Source organism: Podarcis melisellensis (assembly GCF_964234715.1).
Source record: "Podarcis melisellensis genome assembly, chromosome: 1".
NCBI classification, from domain to species: Eukaryota; Metazoa; Chordata; class Lepidosauria; order Squamata; family Lacertidae; genus Podarcis; species Podarcis melisellensis.
Window position 1 is genome coordinate 27,157,133 of NC_138528.1, and position 16,863 is coordinate 27,173,995.

At 40.1% G+C, this 16,863-nt stretch overlaps 1 protein-coding gene across 6 annotated transcripts in view; it reads left to right on the forward strand.

The window, feature by feature from the left end:
• CEP128 (centrosomal protein 128) overlaps positions 1 to 16,863 on the forward strand; it is a 176,657-nt gene that overhangs the window by 35,004 nt on the left and 124,790 nt on the right. For all 6 annotated transcript variants that reach the window (XM_081909759.1, XM_081909758.1, XM_081909760.1 and 3 more), the window contains exons 11-12: positions 745 to 877; positions 2,963 to 3,123. In XM_081909759.1, coding sequence (XP_081765885.1) covers positions 745 to 877; positions 2,963 to 3,123 — 294 coding nt within the window. The remainder of the gene's footprint in view (positions 1 to 744; positions 878 to 2,962; positions 3,124 to 16,863) is intronic.

Genomic DNA, 16,863 nt, shown 5'->3' on the forward strand with positions numbered 1-16,863 from the left:
ACAGCCCAGTTTTGCCCCATCTTTTTGTTGCAGTGCACAAAATTACGCAAAATGCCCTTAGAGGGCAATGTGGGATTGTACCCCCATTCCATACATGCATAACCTGTGAAGGAACCTGTGTGTGCTTGGGAACCTTTTGAGTAGGCAGGGTTTCTGATTGCATGTGGAGAGGTCCCTTGCCTTATTTTTCCTATTATTAATTCATTTAGATAACAACGTTTCTTTAAGAATGGCAAAGCAGTTTACAAAAGACAAAATAAAATATAAAACAATTAAAACTAATAAAAGAACCAAGGCTGCTTAAATCTTCTAAAACAGCACATCAGTGTAGCAGCAGTGAGATAATACTCACTGGCAAAGCAGTATAGTGACTGATAAGATCAGATATCCCAGCAGCCTCCTTTCAACAACAGCATGAGGACCCAAGGGCCTGTATGAAGAGGCATACCTTAAACAACTCCCCAAACTGAAAAAGCCGAAGACCAAGGCAGTTTGATATAGAGGGAGCCAGGTGGAGATATCCTTTTGGATCTGAAGCTTCCATTTAAATCAGAGAAATCTCATGCTTGGCTCATTGCTAAGTATAGTGTATGAGTAATGGGTTATGATCACATTTTGCTTTAGGATCTTTTAAAGAATTGATAATGTCAGTGAAAATATGCCTCCACATTTTATTGAAATTGGTTTCTGGTTTGTTAAAAAAGCTGGCACTTGTCTGTGTATATGTGTGTGTGTGTGTGTTAGATTGAGGATCTTCGTTCCCAACTCCTTAGAGCAGAAGAGGAACGACTGAATCTTCACCATCAAATATCTCAGGTTGCCATGCATCGCCAGAGCCATCCAGCTGAGCAAAAGGATGACGGGAGGAGGCAAAGAGGTAACACTCTCTTTCCCATTACTATTCAGGACAGAAAAATAAGACCTTATAGTAACTATACCTTGAGGAAGACTCAGCGCTTGAAATGGCAAGTCTTGGTTTACTGAAAGCTGGAAATAATGGAGAACTGTGGGCAAAATCAAGTTGTGAACAAAAGCATATGTCTCAATGTCTGTTGCTCACAATCTCAGCACATTGAACCTCCTCCTCATCGTGACCGAAAAAGACAAAAGTTAATTCAGAGATTTATGTGAAAGCAGTTGTGTAAATTAAATGTGAGCCATTATCGAAGCTGCAATTTACCAAACGCTAAGCAGTTCATATTTCATATCTTAAATTCTTGATTTAGCAAAAGCCTTGCTAATACATTTTTTTTGTTAGGTAGACTGGCAACCAGCTAGGATCTGATTTCTTACAGGCTGCTGAAGGATTATGAATTGGAATTTGGGCTTGTCTTGTCTGAGCTGTAGGTCCCTGCTATCGTAACGAGCATGGTAGAAGTTGCACAGAGATAGCAGAGGCAGGCAGTGGTGTGTGAAAAATATTAGGAGCTAGATCTGGAGCATTCACTAGAAGTAATTGCATCAGTAGGGTCTGGAAGCAATCCACCGAAACCTACTGTTGTGTACTAGCCATTCATTTTCAAAGGGCTAGTAGGGGAGCACTGTGTGGCAGTAAATGGAGGTTGCAAATCAGCTGTGCTCAGTAGAGCTCAGCTTTGGTCCCATGTGATGCAGAACAAATCAATACAGGTTGATCTCTAAATGTGCCCTGCTGGTATGCTTAAAACGGCTATAAATAGCAGTTGCATCCTCAAGCCTCAATATCCCTCGTATATCCTTTCCACTGTATGAATGGAGATGCTTCTAGCCAAGGTCCAGTGGCAGGCTTTCCTTCTTGAAATGTGGATATTTCTGTTACTTGGCACTACTCTCACTCTTGTCAGGGGAAACATGAGCATGGCTTACCTTCCTGACATGACAATGAATCTTATTTACCCAAGAATAATTAATAGGAAAGCCAAAGTTTTTTTGTTTTTTTAAAAAAAGTATTCTTCATATGCATTCAGAAAATGTCATGGAAAACACATACACAATACTGTATTGTTTGGATACAGAATAAGTGAAATGGACCCTTTTCCAGGTAATGGAATTTGGGAAGGGCATTTCATTTGAATATTCTTGAAGGAAAGCAGGAGGGTGAAGAAGATGCAGTTATCTAACAGTATGGGATGCATGAAAATTCTCACGAACTATCAAATTGTGGCTGTTTCACATAATATTTTCTGCAGGAAGTTCAGAAGGTGTTCAAACAAATAAAGAGCAGAAAATACTTTTTTGATCATTTTTAACCCAACTCCTTTTTTTAAAGCAAAATTTGAGGGCACCCTTCCACCTTCGTCAGATGACACATTTTTGTGTCTTATCCTTGTGGTCTGCTGCCAGTGTCTATAAGCAATGCCTGCCTAGAACCCGATGGAATCCCACTTCTTTTTTGGTCAAGGTGTGAACTGCCTTAATCTTCATCCCACCCAAAAGTAATCCACAAGGCACTGGAGGCAGTAAGCTAATTTATGGAGGCCTGTGCTTGCCATGTCAGTCTCCTCATAGAATTGAAAAGAAATTTAAAGTAATTTGGTATTTACTCTAACCGAGCTATCTATCTTTCTGTTTATCTAACTATCATCTCATCCTATAGTCAAGGCCACCAACACTGCTGGTCGATAAACTTTGTTTTATGGGCTGATTTGATCTGCAAGAACAATCATAGCTTTCTCTGAGCTCAAAGTATTTCATCCTCATTTTGACATGGCCACAGTGAGGAGTTTTGAAGTCTTTGCTTCTATTTTTGCTTAGTTTCAGTTTGGTGTGTCGTCTGAACCATACAAGCTATGGTTTACTTGTTTCCACTAAACATTGTTAAGATTAACTACGGTTTAGGGTCTGGACAATATGAAACTATGGTTAATTGAAACTGGAACTGGCTGTTTCTGATGTTCCTGCAGCCATGTGTGTTTTATGTATGAGTGCATTTTTTTGTTTGTTGTAATTTTTCTTATGCTAAATCATGCCACGTTTGTTCCAGTGCTTGAGAGGTCTGATCCAGAGAAACAAGAGATGGAAAAGCAGATCTGGGAATTGAGAGCACAGCTGAATCACAGTGCTGTTATGTCAGAGATAGAAGAGTTGAAGCGATGTATAGAGCGCAAGGACAAAGAGAAAGCACAGCTTGGAATACAAATAGAGGTAAACATCTCTTTAAATGATAAGCTTAGGTTCTACTACTTTTTGAGTTGCAATTTGTGGCTGACGTGGCTGACAAATAGCAAGTAAGCCTGTGTATGAACTGCAGGTGAGAGTTTACATAATGGAATTTCACCCCATGGCTTAACAAAGGAAAGGATTCCTATGCATGAAAACTAAAATGTCTGGGTGAAGGATAGGCTTGATCTCTTCTCCATCACATCTTATTTCTCCAGGAACATCTCACATGTCATCTGGAGGGTTGCAGTGTGTTTTTCAACTTCATCTGCCCTTTGTGAGAACTAATCTGAAGTTCTGATTTTCCTAAAGAGCTAGCAGTTGACAGCACCCCCTTCTGACTTCTCCCCCCACATGTTGATGTGCGACATAAATTGCCTTGCGTTGCATCAACACAAACAAAGTTGAAGCTCTTATATACTGCACTTTCCAATTCTGTAGTCAAACTAGTAGCCCATAATAATGCCAAATAAGAATGATTCTGTTTGTGAAAGGAACAGACGTATTGCAGTAGTCAGCAGATTTAGCTCATCTCTTCCTGTGCATGGAAACGGCCCAGATTTACCACACCATCAATCACATGGACATCATTCTCCCATTTTGTAGTTGCTGTAAAAGAAAGTGAATCTTTGTTGGTTGGAACCATTTGGATACACGCTGGTCCAGCCACACAGTCTAACTAAGCTTTGCTGGATACCCGATTCCGAATTAAATTGATGTTTCGTTTGGCATCAACCTTGTACCCATCAACCAAGCGAAATGGAGGAGAGGCGGCCATTGATAGCTGATATCAATGACTTGTGCATTTACTGAATCTTTTTTCCAGTTTTCTTCTAAACCTGCCATGTGCTAGTTTCATAATGTTAGCACCAGTTGTTGTAGTAATGCTACTAAATAGGCATTGTTGTTCATACAGTAAAGCGAGCAAGCAAGCAAACAAACAAACAAACAAATAAGGGGCGGGTGTTCTGGCTCAGGCATCCAACCAGGAAAAAAGACTTTGGCAATCCCCAGTGTGTTTTGATTATGCATGATTTTGACTTTAGACATGATCCACGGAACATCTAAAATCAGCAGGAGGAATTCAAAATAGCATAGCTGTCAGCTTTTCCCTTTTCTTGCGAGGAATCCTATTCAGAATAAGGGAATTTCTCTTTAAAAAAAAGGAAACGTTAACAGCTATGAAATAGCAATTATTATTATTATTATTATTATTATTATTATTATTATTAATACCTTGTCCATCTGGCTAGGTTTTCCCACCCACTCTGGATGGCTTCCAGGAAAATATAAAACAATAATAGAATGTCAAACATAAAAAATTCCCAAGATTGCTCTGTCACTGCAAGCGTTTCTTTCTTTCTTTCTTTCTTTCTTTCTTTCTTTCTTTCTTTCTTTCTTTCTTTCTTTTTTTCTTAAGTTTTCCATGCTTTATTAAGTTTCATATATAACAAAAACAAACTTATATAAACCAAAAATGATATTCTATAAGTAATCTTATGTAAATATACAAATCAAAATTGATCCAATCATACAGTCTCATTTGGTCAAAGTTCTTACCAAGGTGTAATAGACTTCCCATCAATTCCTGGTGCATTTAAAATTTCTAATATCGAATGTACATATGATTGTTACCTTCATTTTTTCATATTTTCTAATACATTCTTACAACGTATCGTACCAATTTTCCTTATTTCTTTGTTATTATTTTATACAGAGGTCATTCAAATCACTTCAAGCATTTCTGCTTTCCTGGTGGAATGCTCTCACTTCTTTTCCTTCCTTCCTCCTTAACGGTCTGGGGGTTCTGAGTCAATTTGGGGGAGTTGGGGTGCATGAAGGGAGCCCAGGGGTAGGAGGGAGAGAAGCCCCATTGCTTTTGACCAGGCTGCTGTTAGTGGGACAAGTTAGTTGAATTCAACCATCCGTTTCAAATTCCAAAGTGTGGGCCTCAGAAGGAGACATTTTCTTTGTTCTTATTATTTGCCCCTGGTAGCTTATTTTACAAGTATATGAGTCAAGATGAAGTACCGTGCATTGATGCTGTGATATTTTCTGTGATCATAAACTTGGTAAGATACTGCTGGTGATGTGGACCTTCTCTAAAGCTAGTTAAGTTTTCTTTTTTTCTTTTTACATTGTGATTTTAAAAATACCCTTGAGCACAGCTGTTACTCTTTGAAGATCAGAATGCATTTTAATCAACTCTGAATAGCAGAAATGGGCAGCCATTAGAGCAGCACTATTTAATTTGGCATAACAGCACGTCTGAAAGTAATCTTTAATTTCTTGTCATAATTATGTAATCAGGAATGTATTGGAAGCTGCCAGCTTGCTCCGAGGAATGTTAAGGACAAACCAGAGTTCAGCAATACCTTTGTCAACTTTAACTCGAATGAGAACTTACGAAATAGATGGCAAAATAAGTAGGAATCCATTCTGGACGCAAAGTGCCATTTGTTGTAAATCTGGTTGCTAGGTCTTTAATATTTTTTCAGAGTCATACTTTTCCTGCTTCCCATCGTAACTCAGTGGGAGAGACACTTGATTGCGTGCAGCAGGTCCCAGGTTCAGCCATTGGGATTGCCAGGTGTACCTGGGAATGTCCCCTGCCTGAAATCCTGGAGAGGTGCTGCCGTTCATTGTGTAGATAATACTGAGTTAGATGGGCCCAGTGGTCCAGATCTGCATAAGGCAACTTTCAGTGGGTGGAACGCAGTGTCACGTTTTCCCAATGCTTCTTCTGTTTGTGCAAGCATTGCAGATTTCCAGATGGATTGATGCCTCCTTTCTTCCCTCTGTGTGTTGTTTTTGGGGTTCTCCTGAACACCCCAAGCCAATTTGGGGAGGAGAAGGAGGGAAAGCTGAATTGCAGAAGCAGAAGTCATTGCACATGACTTCTGCTGACAGGGCTTGTCAGGTGAACCTGCCCTATGTTTCTATGCTTAAAATGGAGTATAATATCATACTAATACTTTGTTCTCCATTTAAAAAAAAACTAACATCCCTTATTTTACCATAGTGACCTTTGGATATAACAAGAGTGCCAAATAAAGTAGTATGTGCAAGGGAAGCAAACTTTGCTTTTTAAGAATTTAATTCTGCGGCAGATCACTTCCTAGATGCCGAACAGTTTCCAGGAATCCAACTGTTCTGCTTAATAAAAAATATACATATTGATAGAACAAGGTTAAAAGAGCCTGCTTTTTGTATGTTTAAAATCCAGAGGCTTAGAGGTCTGTCTCACAAGAACAAATCGTATAATACACATTTTACTTCCTGCTGTTACCCTCTAAGGGAGGTGGCAGCAGCTGCAGGAGGTGAAAAGGAAATGGATTATTTCCCTCTTGATGCGACATTAAGCCGCAAAAGGCTGTGAACTTGAAAACTACAGTAGTAAAACAGCATTCCATCAGATCTGTTCTTTATAGTACTACTTCCAGCTGCAAATCTAATACGGCTCTGTGCTTTTTCCAGATGGTTTTGGACAGGCTTGTTTCAGAAGAGCAAAGTTGCCTTATGGTGATAGGGGAGGGAAGTATCATCTATCTGCCTCTGAAGTGCATGAGCAATGCACTTCCTTTGATTATCAATTTGTCATTACACAGGATGTGTAGAAGATTTAAAACCGAGATTCTCTGGATTCTGTGGGCTGAATCTTGCATGTGCGCGCACACACACACTCAACTCTTCTCCCAACATGCATTCAACCACAGCCCATCATCTGCATGGAGCTTCCTGGCAGCTGCTAATGATGATTGACAGTACTCTATCATTTACATGTGAGCAGCATAACCTGCCCCCGGAGGACAAGTTTATACAGAGTGTGACCCATGTGATCAATGTCTTGTGCAGGTGCCATTAACAAAGACTTCCTTGATAGCAATGGTTGAAAAAAACTGCTGCGCATTGCAGGTTACAAAGGTATATTCAATAAAGTTGTGTATTTTTCGCAGACACTGGGAATAGCTGTAGGGTCAGTCATTTTGGCATTTTCGTTTGTATATGCCTGCCTGCATGCAAAAGGTATGTAAGTGTATGTGTCTGTGTGTGTGTGGGGGGGGGGGAATCTCCACTTCTGAGAGGAGGTGTGCAGGCAACAGTGCTAATAGATTTAAAGGACTCTTGCACTGTTTCCATCACTGCCCTCTTAGGGTTTCCAAATAATTTCTCCCTTCCAACAACCTTCCTTTGTTTTTTAGAATCATAGAATTGTGGAGTTGAAGGGACCCTGAGGATCATCTGGTCCAAACCCCTGTAATGCAGGAACATGCAGCTATCCCATATGGGGAGCGAACTTGCAACCTTGGTCTTATCACAGTACCACGCTATCCAGTTTGCTTTGCTCCCACAAATTTTGCCCCACACCTATTCTGAGCCGAAATCTTTCCTATGTTCTCAGTCAGCAAATGGGGTGGATTTTTGTTCATTTTCTCATGCTGTGGAGAATGGGATCAGAAATTATTTTCAAGAGTGGTATGATAATTTTGAAAACTCAACTTTACTTTGTGTAATCCTGCACACCAGTGTTCATAATCGTACATTGCTATACGAATGCAAACGTTTAATATTTTAAAATGGCTGTTAGCATGGGAAATCTCATTATGTTCTGTAAATGATGGAACTGTTGACAAGATGGCTTCAGATCCCCCTTTCTCTTGTGTGAACACCTTCATAATCTTAGAATAGTTTATTCTGTACAGGTTGGGTGGGGGAGACTTTCCTATTTAAGATGAGCTGGAAAAACACTGCAGTATGGAAAAGTACATATTTCATAAAGTGGTGGGTCCCCGCCCCCCCGCCAGTGAAAAGCTAGGATTGGCTTGTGTTGAGTTTCCAGCGTAGAACAAAGGATTGTCTTCTGGCACTCTGATGTTCCATTAGGTCATCTATGGACCATATAGGGCATGGCAGAATTATTTTATTAAGTATAATACCATAAATATTTCCGAAGGGATTTAGGTATCTGGAAATACCTTTTCCTAAGCAAAGTTCATGGGTTGTTCAACCTCCCCCCCCTTCCTATGATAGAGTTAACCTTTATTTTTTGGATTCTTCAAGAATGAAAGTTAGAAGGTGAATGCTTCAAAAATGTGTTCACAGCAGAGGCATCAAGTTGAAATTCTCCACAGCTGAATACTTCCCACCCCTCTTTCAAGCTATGTATTTGAATTCCCTTCTACTCCAGCAGAATTATAAACGTTCAGGTGCTACAGACTTTAGCCATGATTCTCTTGTCAAGTAAATAACTGCTCCTATCAGCTTTAACACTAACAATTACTTCTTTGGGGATCACTGCCAATTCTAAAACGTCAGTTAAAAAAACGTCAGTTAAAGTTTGAAGTCAGACCAGGGGGACACTATTCAAATACCTGCTCAGCCATAAAGCATGTTGGCTCAAAGTCACCCCTTATCTCTTAAGCCTTCTACAACCTCACAAAGTTGTTGTGAGATAAAAATGGGGCAAGAAACCATGCAGGCTTCCCTCAGCCCCTAGATGGGAAGGCGGGATAAAAATGTAATAAATATTAAATAATGATAACCAACAGGATGAATTCCCAGACCATATGGATTCAAAATAACCGGAATAAAATTCCTGTGCAGCAATTATACAGAAAGGGCAGGCAGTGCACTTAGTTAAGTGTTGTATTCTTTCTCTTCAAAAACAACTATTGATGCCTTTTTGAGAGCTTCTAATTTTGCTTTATTCTATGAACTTCTATTGAACTATACAAAGCAACTTTGTGATACTTGTTGGCGGGAGGGAGAAGAATGGAGAGATATTTTACAATTGGCAATAAAAAAGGTAATTTAGCTTGCACTAATGTACCTTTCAAAAGTTACCTAGACCTTAAATTGGAGGACTCACTGTACATACAAAATACACTCATTCTCTTATTTTAAACCCACGATGAACCTCATTAACCTTCATAAGCTATTTGTATTCATAAGAATTCCTAGTATTCTCTCATCAGTGGTTGTTGCTGATTTAATCCATTTCTTTCCCATCATCTTGGAGTCATCTGAACAGGAAATAAGCCCGTAGTTGACTTTTGCCTAATTTGAAGAAGCTTTAGGAGTGAAATAACAAAGTGTTTAAATTAACTGAAAGAGGTAGTAATTGAAGGAGGTTGTATGACTGCGTATTACTAAAAAGTGGTAGATAGCCAAACCTTATGGGAGGTCAGAAAGTGGGGCCTGAGCACAACAGCCTTCTCCCCATCTGTGATTCCTAGCAACTGATATTCAGACACATACTGCTTCTAATAGTAGAGTTAGAACCTAGCCATTGTGACTAGTAGCCACTGATAGCCTTATTCCACATGAATTTGTCTAATCATCTTTTGGCGTCCTGTAGCCCATGCTGAAAAATTAATGTGGCTTGTATTGGGGGATTTTTAAATGATTTTTGTAATGTGTTCCAAAAATCCTAGAGAAACAGAGGCAGGATTTTCCCATTTGGGCTTTTAAATTCAATCTTATGTTTTCCTTTGAATTATTTCAAACAGAGCCAGTCGGCTGAACCATCTGCTCATGGTCTTGGTTCATTTTGTTGTCCTGGTAATGAAAGTAGGAGAAGGAGCAAAGTGCTCCTTTCTTCCCGAGAGCCAAGATGAGCTTGAAATCTCAATTCATTCTACTATATCATGAGAAATATAGAACCAGAAGAGAGATTTCTTCTTTGCTGATGAATATTGGTGCATCCAACATTCCATCTTGAAGAGAACATTCTGCCCACCTCTCTCCCCTGGTGTGAAAAGTGCTGAAGACAAGGTTGCAATTATACATTCTCCTAATCTGTGCGCAGGCCTGCATAGCGGGATGAAGAATCTTCCAGCTGCACTCATGGCTTTTATGCCGGACTCTCAAGATGTTTTTGCCAGCCAGCAAAAACATCTGTGTCATATTCAGCCTTTCTCTGTCTTGCAGGCACCTGGTATTAAGAGCATAATTTGAAAGCAATCAAAGAGATCGTTGAATGCTGTGTGTTCACATTTAAACCATAGTTGAGTTTAACTGTGGTTTAGAGTGACATGCGAACCACGCCATTAAGTTTCAGCCATTGGGAGGCCAGCTCTGTCATGCCTTGCCAGTCATCGCAGCAGTAGTGATGGTAGTTGCTTCATTGAATCATGTTACAATAGTATTACTGCCTTGATTGTATAACTGTGGTTTTACCACAGTATTCCTGTCTACGTCTCCTACACACAGATCTTGTTAATGATAATATTTAGTAAGAGGGTGATTTTGAGGATGCATCCTCCTTTTCTTAACCAGTGACTAAGATGTGGGTGACAGCAGTCACAAAGTTAAAAGATGCCTGCTTCTTGGGAGAAAAGCGATGACAAACTTAGACAGCATCTTAAAAAGGAGAGACATCACCTTGCCGACAAAGGTCCATGTAGTTAAAGCTATGGTTTTCCCAGTAGTGATGTGTGGAAGTGAGAGCTGGACCATAAAGAAGGCTGATCGCCGAAGAATTGATGCTTTTGAATTATGGTGCTGGAGGAGACTCTTGAGAGTCCCATGGACTGCAAGAAGATCAAACCTATCCATTCTTAAGGTAATCAGATCCTGAAGCTGAGACTCCAATACTTTGGCCACCACATGAGAAGAGAAGACTCCCTGGAAAAGACCCTGATGTTGGGAAAGATTGAGGGCACAAGGAGAAGGGGACGGCAGTGGACGAGATGGTTGGACAGTGTTCTCAAAGTTACTAACCTGAGTTTAACCAAACTGCGGGAGGCAGTGGAAGACAGGAGTGCCTGGCGTGCTCTGGTCCATGGGGTCATGAAGAGTCGGACACGACTGAACGACTAAACAACAACAAGATGTAGATGGAGTCAGAGAAGAAAGCCCTGGAGGAGTCCTATAAATTTGGCTTTGAGCAAAACACTGATAGTTATGCCTTGAATGTTGAAACTATGACCGGGGAGACCCAAGTTCAGATTCCTCCTCAACCATGAATCTCAGTAGGTGACCACTCAGTTTAACCAGCCTCTGCAGTGTTGTGAGAATAAAATAGTATGAAATAAATTTGTACATTGGGATCTGTGGTGAAAGCTGCTATTTGTGCAGGCACGTAGGAATGCCCGGAGGTGAGATTTTCATGCCATAATGTACTGTGCCTCATGGTTTTTACTTCAGATTGGCTATATTTTTAGCTGCAGTCTGACAAACAGCATAATAGGGAACTATATATATATTTAATTTGGTAATGAAAGAGTAACCATCAAAGTTCTAGTCTCTTCATAATTTGAAAAGCAGTTCACAGTGCAGCAACAGTCAAATATTGTAATAAAAGTTAAAATTTCATTAGGGAAATGAGGACACAATGTAACACATTTAAATTTATTGGCTGAGTAAATCTGAAATTAGAATGTCCCATGACAGGTTGACCACTTACTGTGTTAAATACCTATAGTATAATTTAGAATGGACTTAATAGACTTCAAATGAAGTTATAGAAGATGCTGGGGTTAATTTTAGTAACTGCATCCTCTGTGCATACACTAGTCATTTGTCACATGTAAGGACTTATCTGGTTTGTGTTTTAACTTGATTTTTGATTACTTGAATGGATATTTAGGGAAAGTACAGTAAACACATTTGGTTAGATCCAGAGAAACGGGATTGTCACTTCCTATATCATCTTGCCCATACTTTGGGATCTTTGGAGGAGACTGTTATTTGCAGTCCTGGACTGCCAGTCCATCATTGGGTGAGATGTGTTATGGACTGACGTGAGACAGTGCCTTATTGAACGCCCCCTGCTTAGAAGTGTGGCTCCTGAACGAGGAAGGTCTTTAGTAGGTGCTGAAAAGACAACAGAGGCGGTGCCTAATGTTAAAGGCTAGGTGCTACCACACAAAGGCCCGGTTCCTGTATTGTAAGGAACGGACCTTCTGATAAGATGGCATCCATATGAGGCCCTCTCCTGCAGAGTGCAGTGATGGATTGGGTGCATAAGGGGTGAGGCCATCTTTTCAGTATCCTGGTCCCAAGCTGTACAGCACTCCAGTACCAACATCTTGAACTTAGCGTGGTAGTTCAAGACTGCATCCTTAAGTGCTAAATTATTAGTAGGCTCTCCCATGACGGGAAAAGTTGCTGCACTCTTGCCCTGCCAGGAGGAAATAGGATGGCTGCATCTTTATTGGGTAAGCATCATATCACAGTGGTAGGGCACATGCACCCTGTCCTCTTTAGTTAAAGTAGACCCTTGCCTGAGACCTTAAAGAGCCCCATCACTTGTAGAGCAGTACCAAACCAGGTGGGCAAAGGTCTAATTTAAGACTAGGTGTTCCTATGTATTACAATATATTTCCTTCAAAGCGGTTGCACTGTTTTGTTTCATGTCAGCTGCTTTGAGCTATTAGATAAAGTGGGAGTATAAAAAGAGAGCCCTGCTGAGTCTGCCTAAAGGCCTATTTAGTCCAACATCCTGCTTCCCACAGGGGCCAACCAGCTGCTTATTGGAAGCCCACAAGCAAGACATGGAGGCAACTGTCCTTTCCTGCACTGTTGTTTTCCCAGCAAATGATATTTAGGGGTATAAACGGGATAAAAATACATTTTTAAAAACTGCTATTCAGAAAATTATTACTTTTGCCTATAAAATCTATTCCAGTTATGTCAGGCTTAAGATTGTGTTGACAGTTTTGCTGTGAAAACTGCCATACATGTGTGTGGCAGCGTTGGGTTGGCATGTAAGAATCTGTTTTTCAGCCTTAAAACCTTTTAGTTTTGGAATAGAATATGAATTTTCTTAACCTTAAAATACTTTTTAACAATTTAAAACCTTTTTTGGAGTTGGAATACAAACAGCAGTAATTAGTGGATTGTGTTGCTTTTGGGGGTAACTGCAGGCACCAGATATATTTCCAACAACATTGCTGAATATTCCAGCCCTGTGGTTTGTATGTTGTATGATAAGTTGTCCAGAAACACAAAACCGGACTGAATTCATTTGGAAAAAAACATCCCAGGGAAGAAAAACATAGTATTCTAAATTTTACAGCTGAAGTTATTGGATTCTAAATATGCATTTTATTGGTTAGTTGCCACCAAACACTTAAAATGATATTGAATAAATCAGAGATGATGAAGTTGGCAGCAAACATGAGCATGCCAGTTACAGCGGTAGAAGTCAATTTTAGGTATAACAAGCCCTTTGGGATGCATAAAGTCTAACATAGGACAGATTTCAGCACCTATAATTATTTCTACACTGGACTCTATGGAGCAGTCAACAGAGGGCTGAAAATGAATCATGGTAGGGCTGGATTTGGTTGGGGTGAAGCACCAGGGTTGATTCCATAGGCATGCCTTGACAGATTTAGGAAGCAAGACGTACAGGAGAGTCGGGGTCCAAGGCAAGGAATCTGGGCAAAGGAGGCTGGCTGGAATGGGGCAAGGGCTGTCATGCGGTCCGGGATGATGGAAGGTTGAAAGGAAGCTGTTGAGCAGGAAGACCAAAGCATAGGTAGGCTCGTTGACCATCAGATAATTAGAAAGCCATACTTCTAAGGCCAAAGGCTGGTTGTTGCCCTGGCAAAGATCCAGCATTTGTAGCTTTGTCAGGTCTGGAGGAGCCAATGGACTACCAGGAAGGTGGAAACCTGTTAAGACAATTCTGTTCCTTGTTCTTCATCTCTGCCGTCTTCAGGGTGTAACCACAGAGGGCACCAGTGCACAAACCAGGAAACACCAGTCCCAGCTGATGCTGACATGCATGTTTCTCGTTATCCAGTGTGGTTTGTAAGGTATTCTATTTGTAACCCAATAGCCGCACCACACTGCGTATGTGTGTTTCCGCAGTTCCCACACTGCCTCGAAAGCTGCTCCAGAGCCTTCCTCCAAGGCCTTCACTCCAAGCTGATATCCCTGCAACAGGAGTACTACCCCGAGGGAAGATGTGCAAGCCACAACTATGCATTCAAGCCTTGTGACATCTATGGGCTTGAGCACATTTGGTATTCTACTATGGCCCATAGCAACCAATGCCTCTGCATAGTGCAAAAAATTAATACTGAAGAAAGGTAGTTCTTCCATGATGATAAATTGCTCTGAGTATAAAGAGTATAAAGAGGGGAAGTTCTACTACTGTGCTAAAAGCCCCCAAGTATAAACTTCTTACTTAATAATAAGCAAAGCAAGGAAGATTTATTTCTCCTTATTAGCTCTGTTTAGTTTCAGAATTGCAAAATATATGAGTACATGTTTTGCATATATATTTTATCAGTGTAGATCAGGTCTGTCCTGCTACCAATCAGTTGTATAGTTGGTGACTAGGAATTAATTATGTACCCATGTATTTTAAAGCAAATATTCTAATTAAAAGTTTGATCAGGGGTGGGGAGTAGAAAATATTAACTGCTGATGAAATACTGCTCAGTGTTTTTTAACATGATAATTTATCTTAATATTTTCTCTGCTTTGCCTAAGCTTAGAATCTTGCTTCATTAACTACTACATGGAAACTACAGTGGTAGGTACAAGATCTTTTCTCATAGGCTTTGTGGAGAAATAATTACTTTTAATGACCCAGAAAGGCTGAAGATGCCATTATTTAGCATAGGGATTTTATCATCGGAAGGGAAACAATTACAGCTGTTGTAAGGAAAATAATCTAGCACTGAAGTTTGAAGGTGAGACATTTTAACAAAATTTATGGAAGGCTAAATGTAATGATTTCGGATGGTTTTTGTCTGTATCCTCTCACACTTGTCAGGTTCAGAATTTGAATCTATAGCCCTTGGAGATTATGTTTAATTAATACAAATCTTCCATTGGAATTGAACTCATCAGAGCGTATAAAACATCACTTATTAGGTAGCTGAGCAAGAAAGGTTATCTATAACGCCTGAAGGTCTAAAAGAAAGGATATGATGTCTCCAACACATTAGAAAATGTCTATTTTTTTAAAAAAAAGTTTAAACTAATGACCGTAGTGCCAACACTCTTTGTTTCCATTTGTGTATAACATTGTTCTTTAATGGCTAGGGCTGAAATTGTTCAAGTCTCCTGCCAGCTGAAAAGCTTGAATATATTTTGCGAGAAAAGGCAAAGAACAAAACTTAGCTTAAAAAATTGTTAACTATGAATAATTTTTTGGGAAGATTCGGCAGCGGTCCTGTAGCGGTGGTGTTCCAAACCGTGTTGAACCTGACAAGGGTCTTTTCGGTGGGAAGATAAATAATGGCAGAACAATCCCCAGTGTTAACTCAATGTTTTGTGAGTTGGTCCTAATGATAGGCATTACCTGACAGTGGATTTTGAGTTTCCCCTCCGTTATGGACCAACATGGCTTGTTTTTGCTTTTTGAGTGCTTTGAGTGTTTGCCTCCCACTGCCATGCTCTGCTTTGGAGAGTGATTGGTGTGGTCTTGGCCATGCTTTCCATTAGCATGGCCCGAGATGCTTAACCAGCAGGCCACATGAACTCTGTGGCCCTCCTAGAGCAGAGGTTCCCAAACTGTGGTCCGTGGACTACCCATAATCTGCACACTTCATTCAGGTGGTCAGCAGCATGCCCATATTAAATATTCATGCTGATACTTAATTGCATTTTTATTGATTCTTTTTATTTCTTATATTGCATTTTATTGTATTGCAATTTGAATTTTATGGAATGCGGTTTGTAGTGCAGTAAAATGCAATAGGAAAAGAAGAAGAAACAAGCAATAAAACACAATGGAAAAAGCATACAACATCTAGCGGAGCGCATTGCCATTGCTACAACAGGAAGAAAAGTCATGAAGTGGTCTGCCAAGACTGTCAGCAATTTTCAAGGGGTCCGTGGGGCGGGGCGGGGGAGGGGAGTTTTCAAACCACTGTCCTAGTACCTTTACAGAATGGTCTGCAATATGCAGAGGGTTCTTTGGCAAAGATGTGTGTGTTCCCTGACAGTAAAATAAAAATGGATGTGGAAAGAGTGGTGATATAAAAGGATTTAAAATCTACTGTTCCATAGAACAAGGACATATCATTTGGCAGGACATAATTTTTCACATTGGGTATATGTGTGCCTTCTGCTCTTCTTGTGTGTGTGTGCTTACTGGTCTTGTGGGACAGTGGAGACGTCTGTTTTCAAAGTTGGCTGTAAAGCTTGCTGCCATCGTTTCATGGGTGAGAACATAGGGCAGTTCAAATCCATTATTTCATTGGCAGTAGCAAGGAAGTGTCTCTTGAACAGGCACAGCTGTGGGAAGCTGGAAAATGGTTGCTGTTGCTCTCCTTGCATTTGAAGGCTTTTGATTCTGGAGTAACGATTCCCTCGTGAAATTACCAAACTACAGTCCAACATAATTTTTATTTCTGTCTCCTGTGGTTTGAATGGAGGTTAAAGGGGTTTTTTTTGTACTACATATATTAATTAGCTTACCAGTGTTGGCATGTCGTCGTCAAATTAAATTTCTGTCTTCTCTTCCTCCCAAAGGAGCCAAGGGGCCCAAAAGTTAAAACAATACATTTTGTATAATTTACCAACACTGTCTTGTCAATTGTCAGTATTTTTAGGATATGTAAGACCGTTGTATTGTGTTTGTGTATTGTTTTTGGTGATTGCTGCATTTTGCACTTTGTACCTTCTTTGTGAGGCATCTTCTCCCAAAAAGTGGGATACAAATTTATTAACTGATAATTAGTCACTGTACCTGTTTTGTTTTACAAAATTATCACCGTCTGCTCCTCTCTCTCTCTCTCTCTCTCTCTCTCTCTCTCT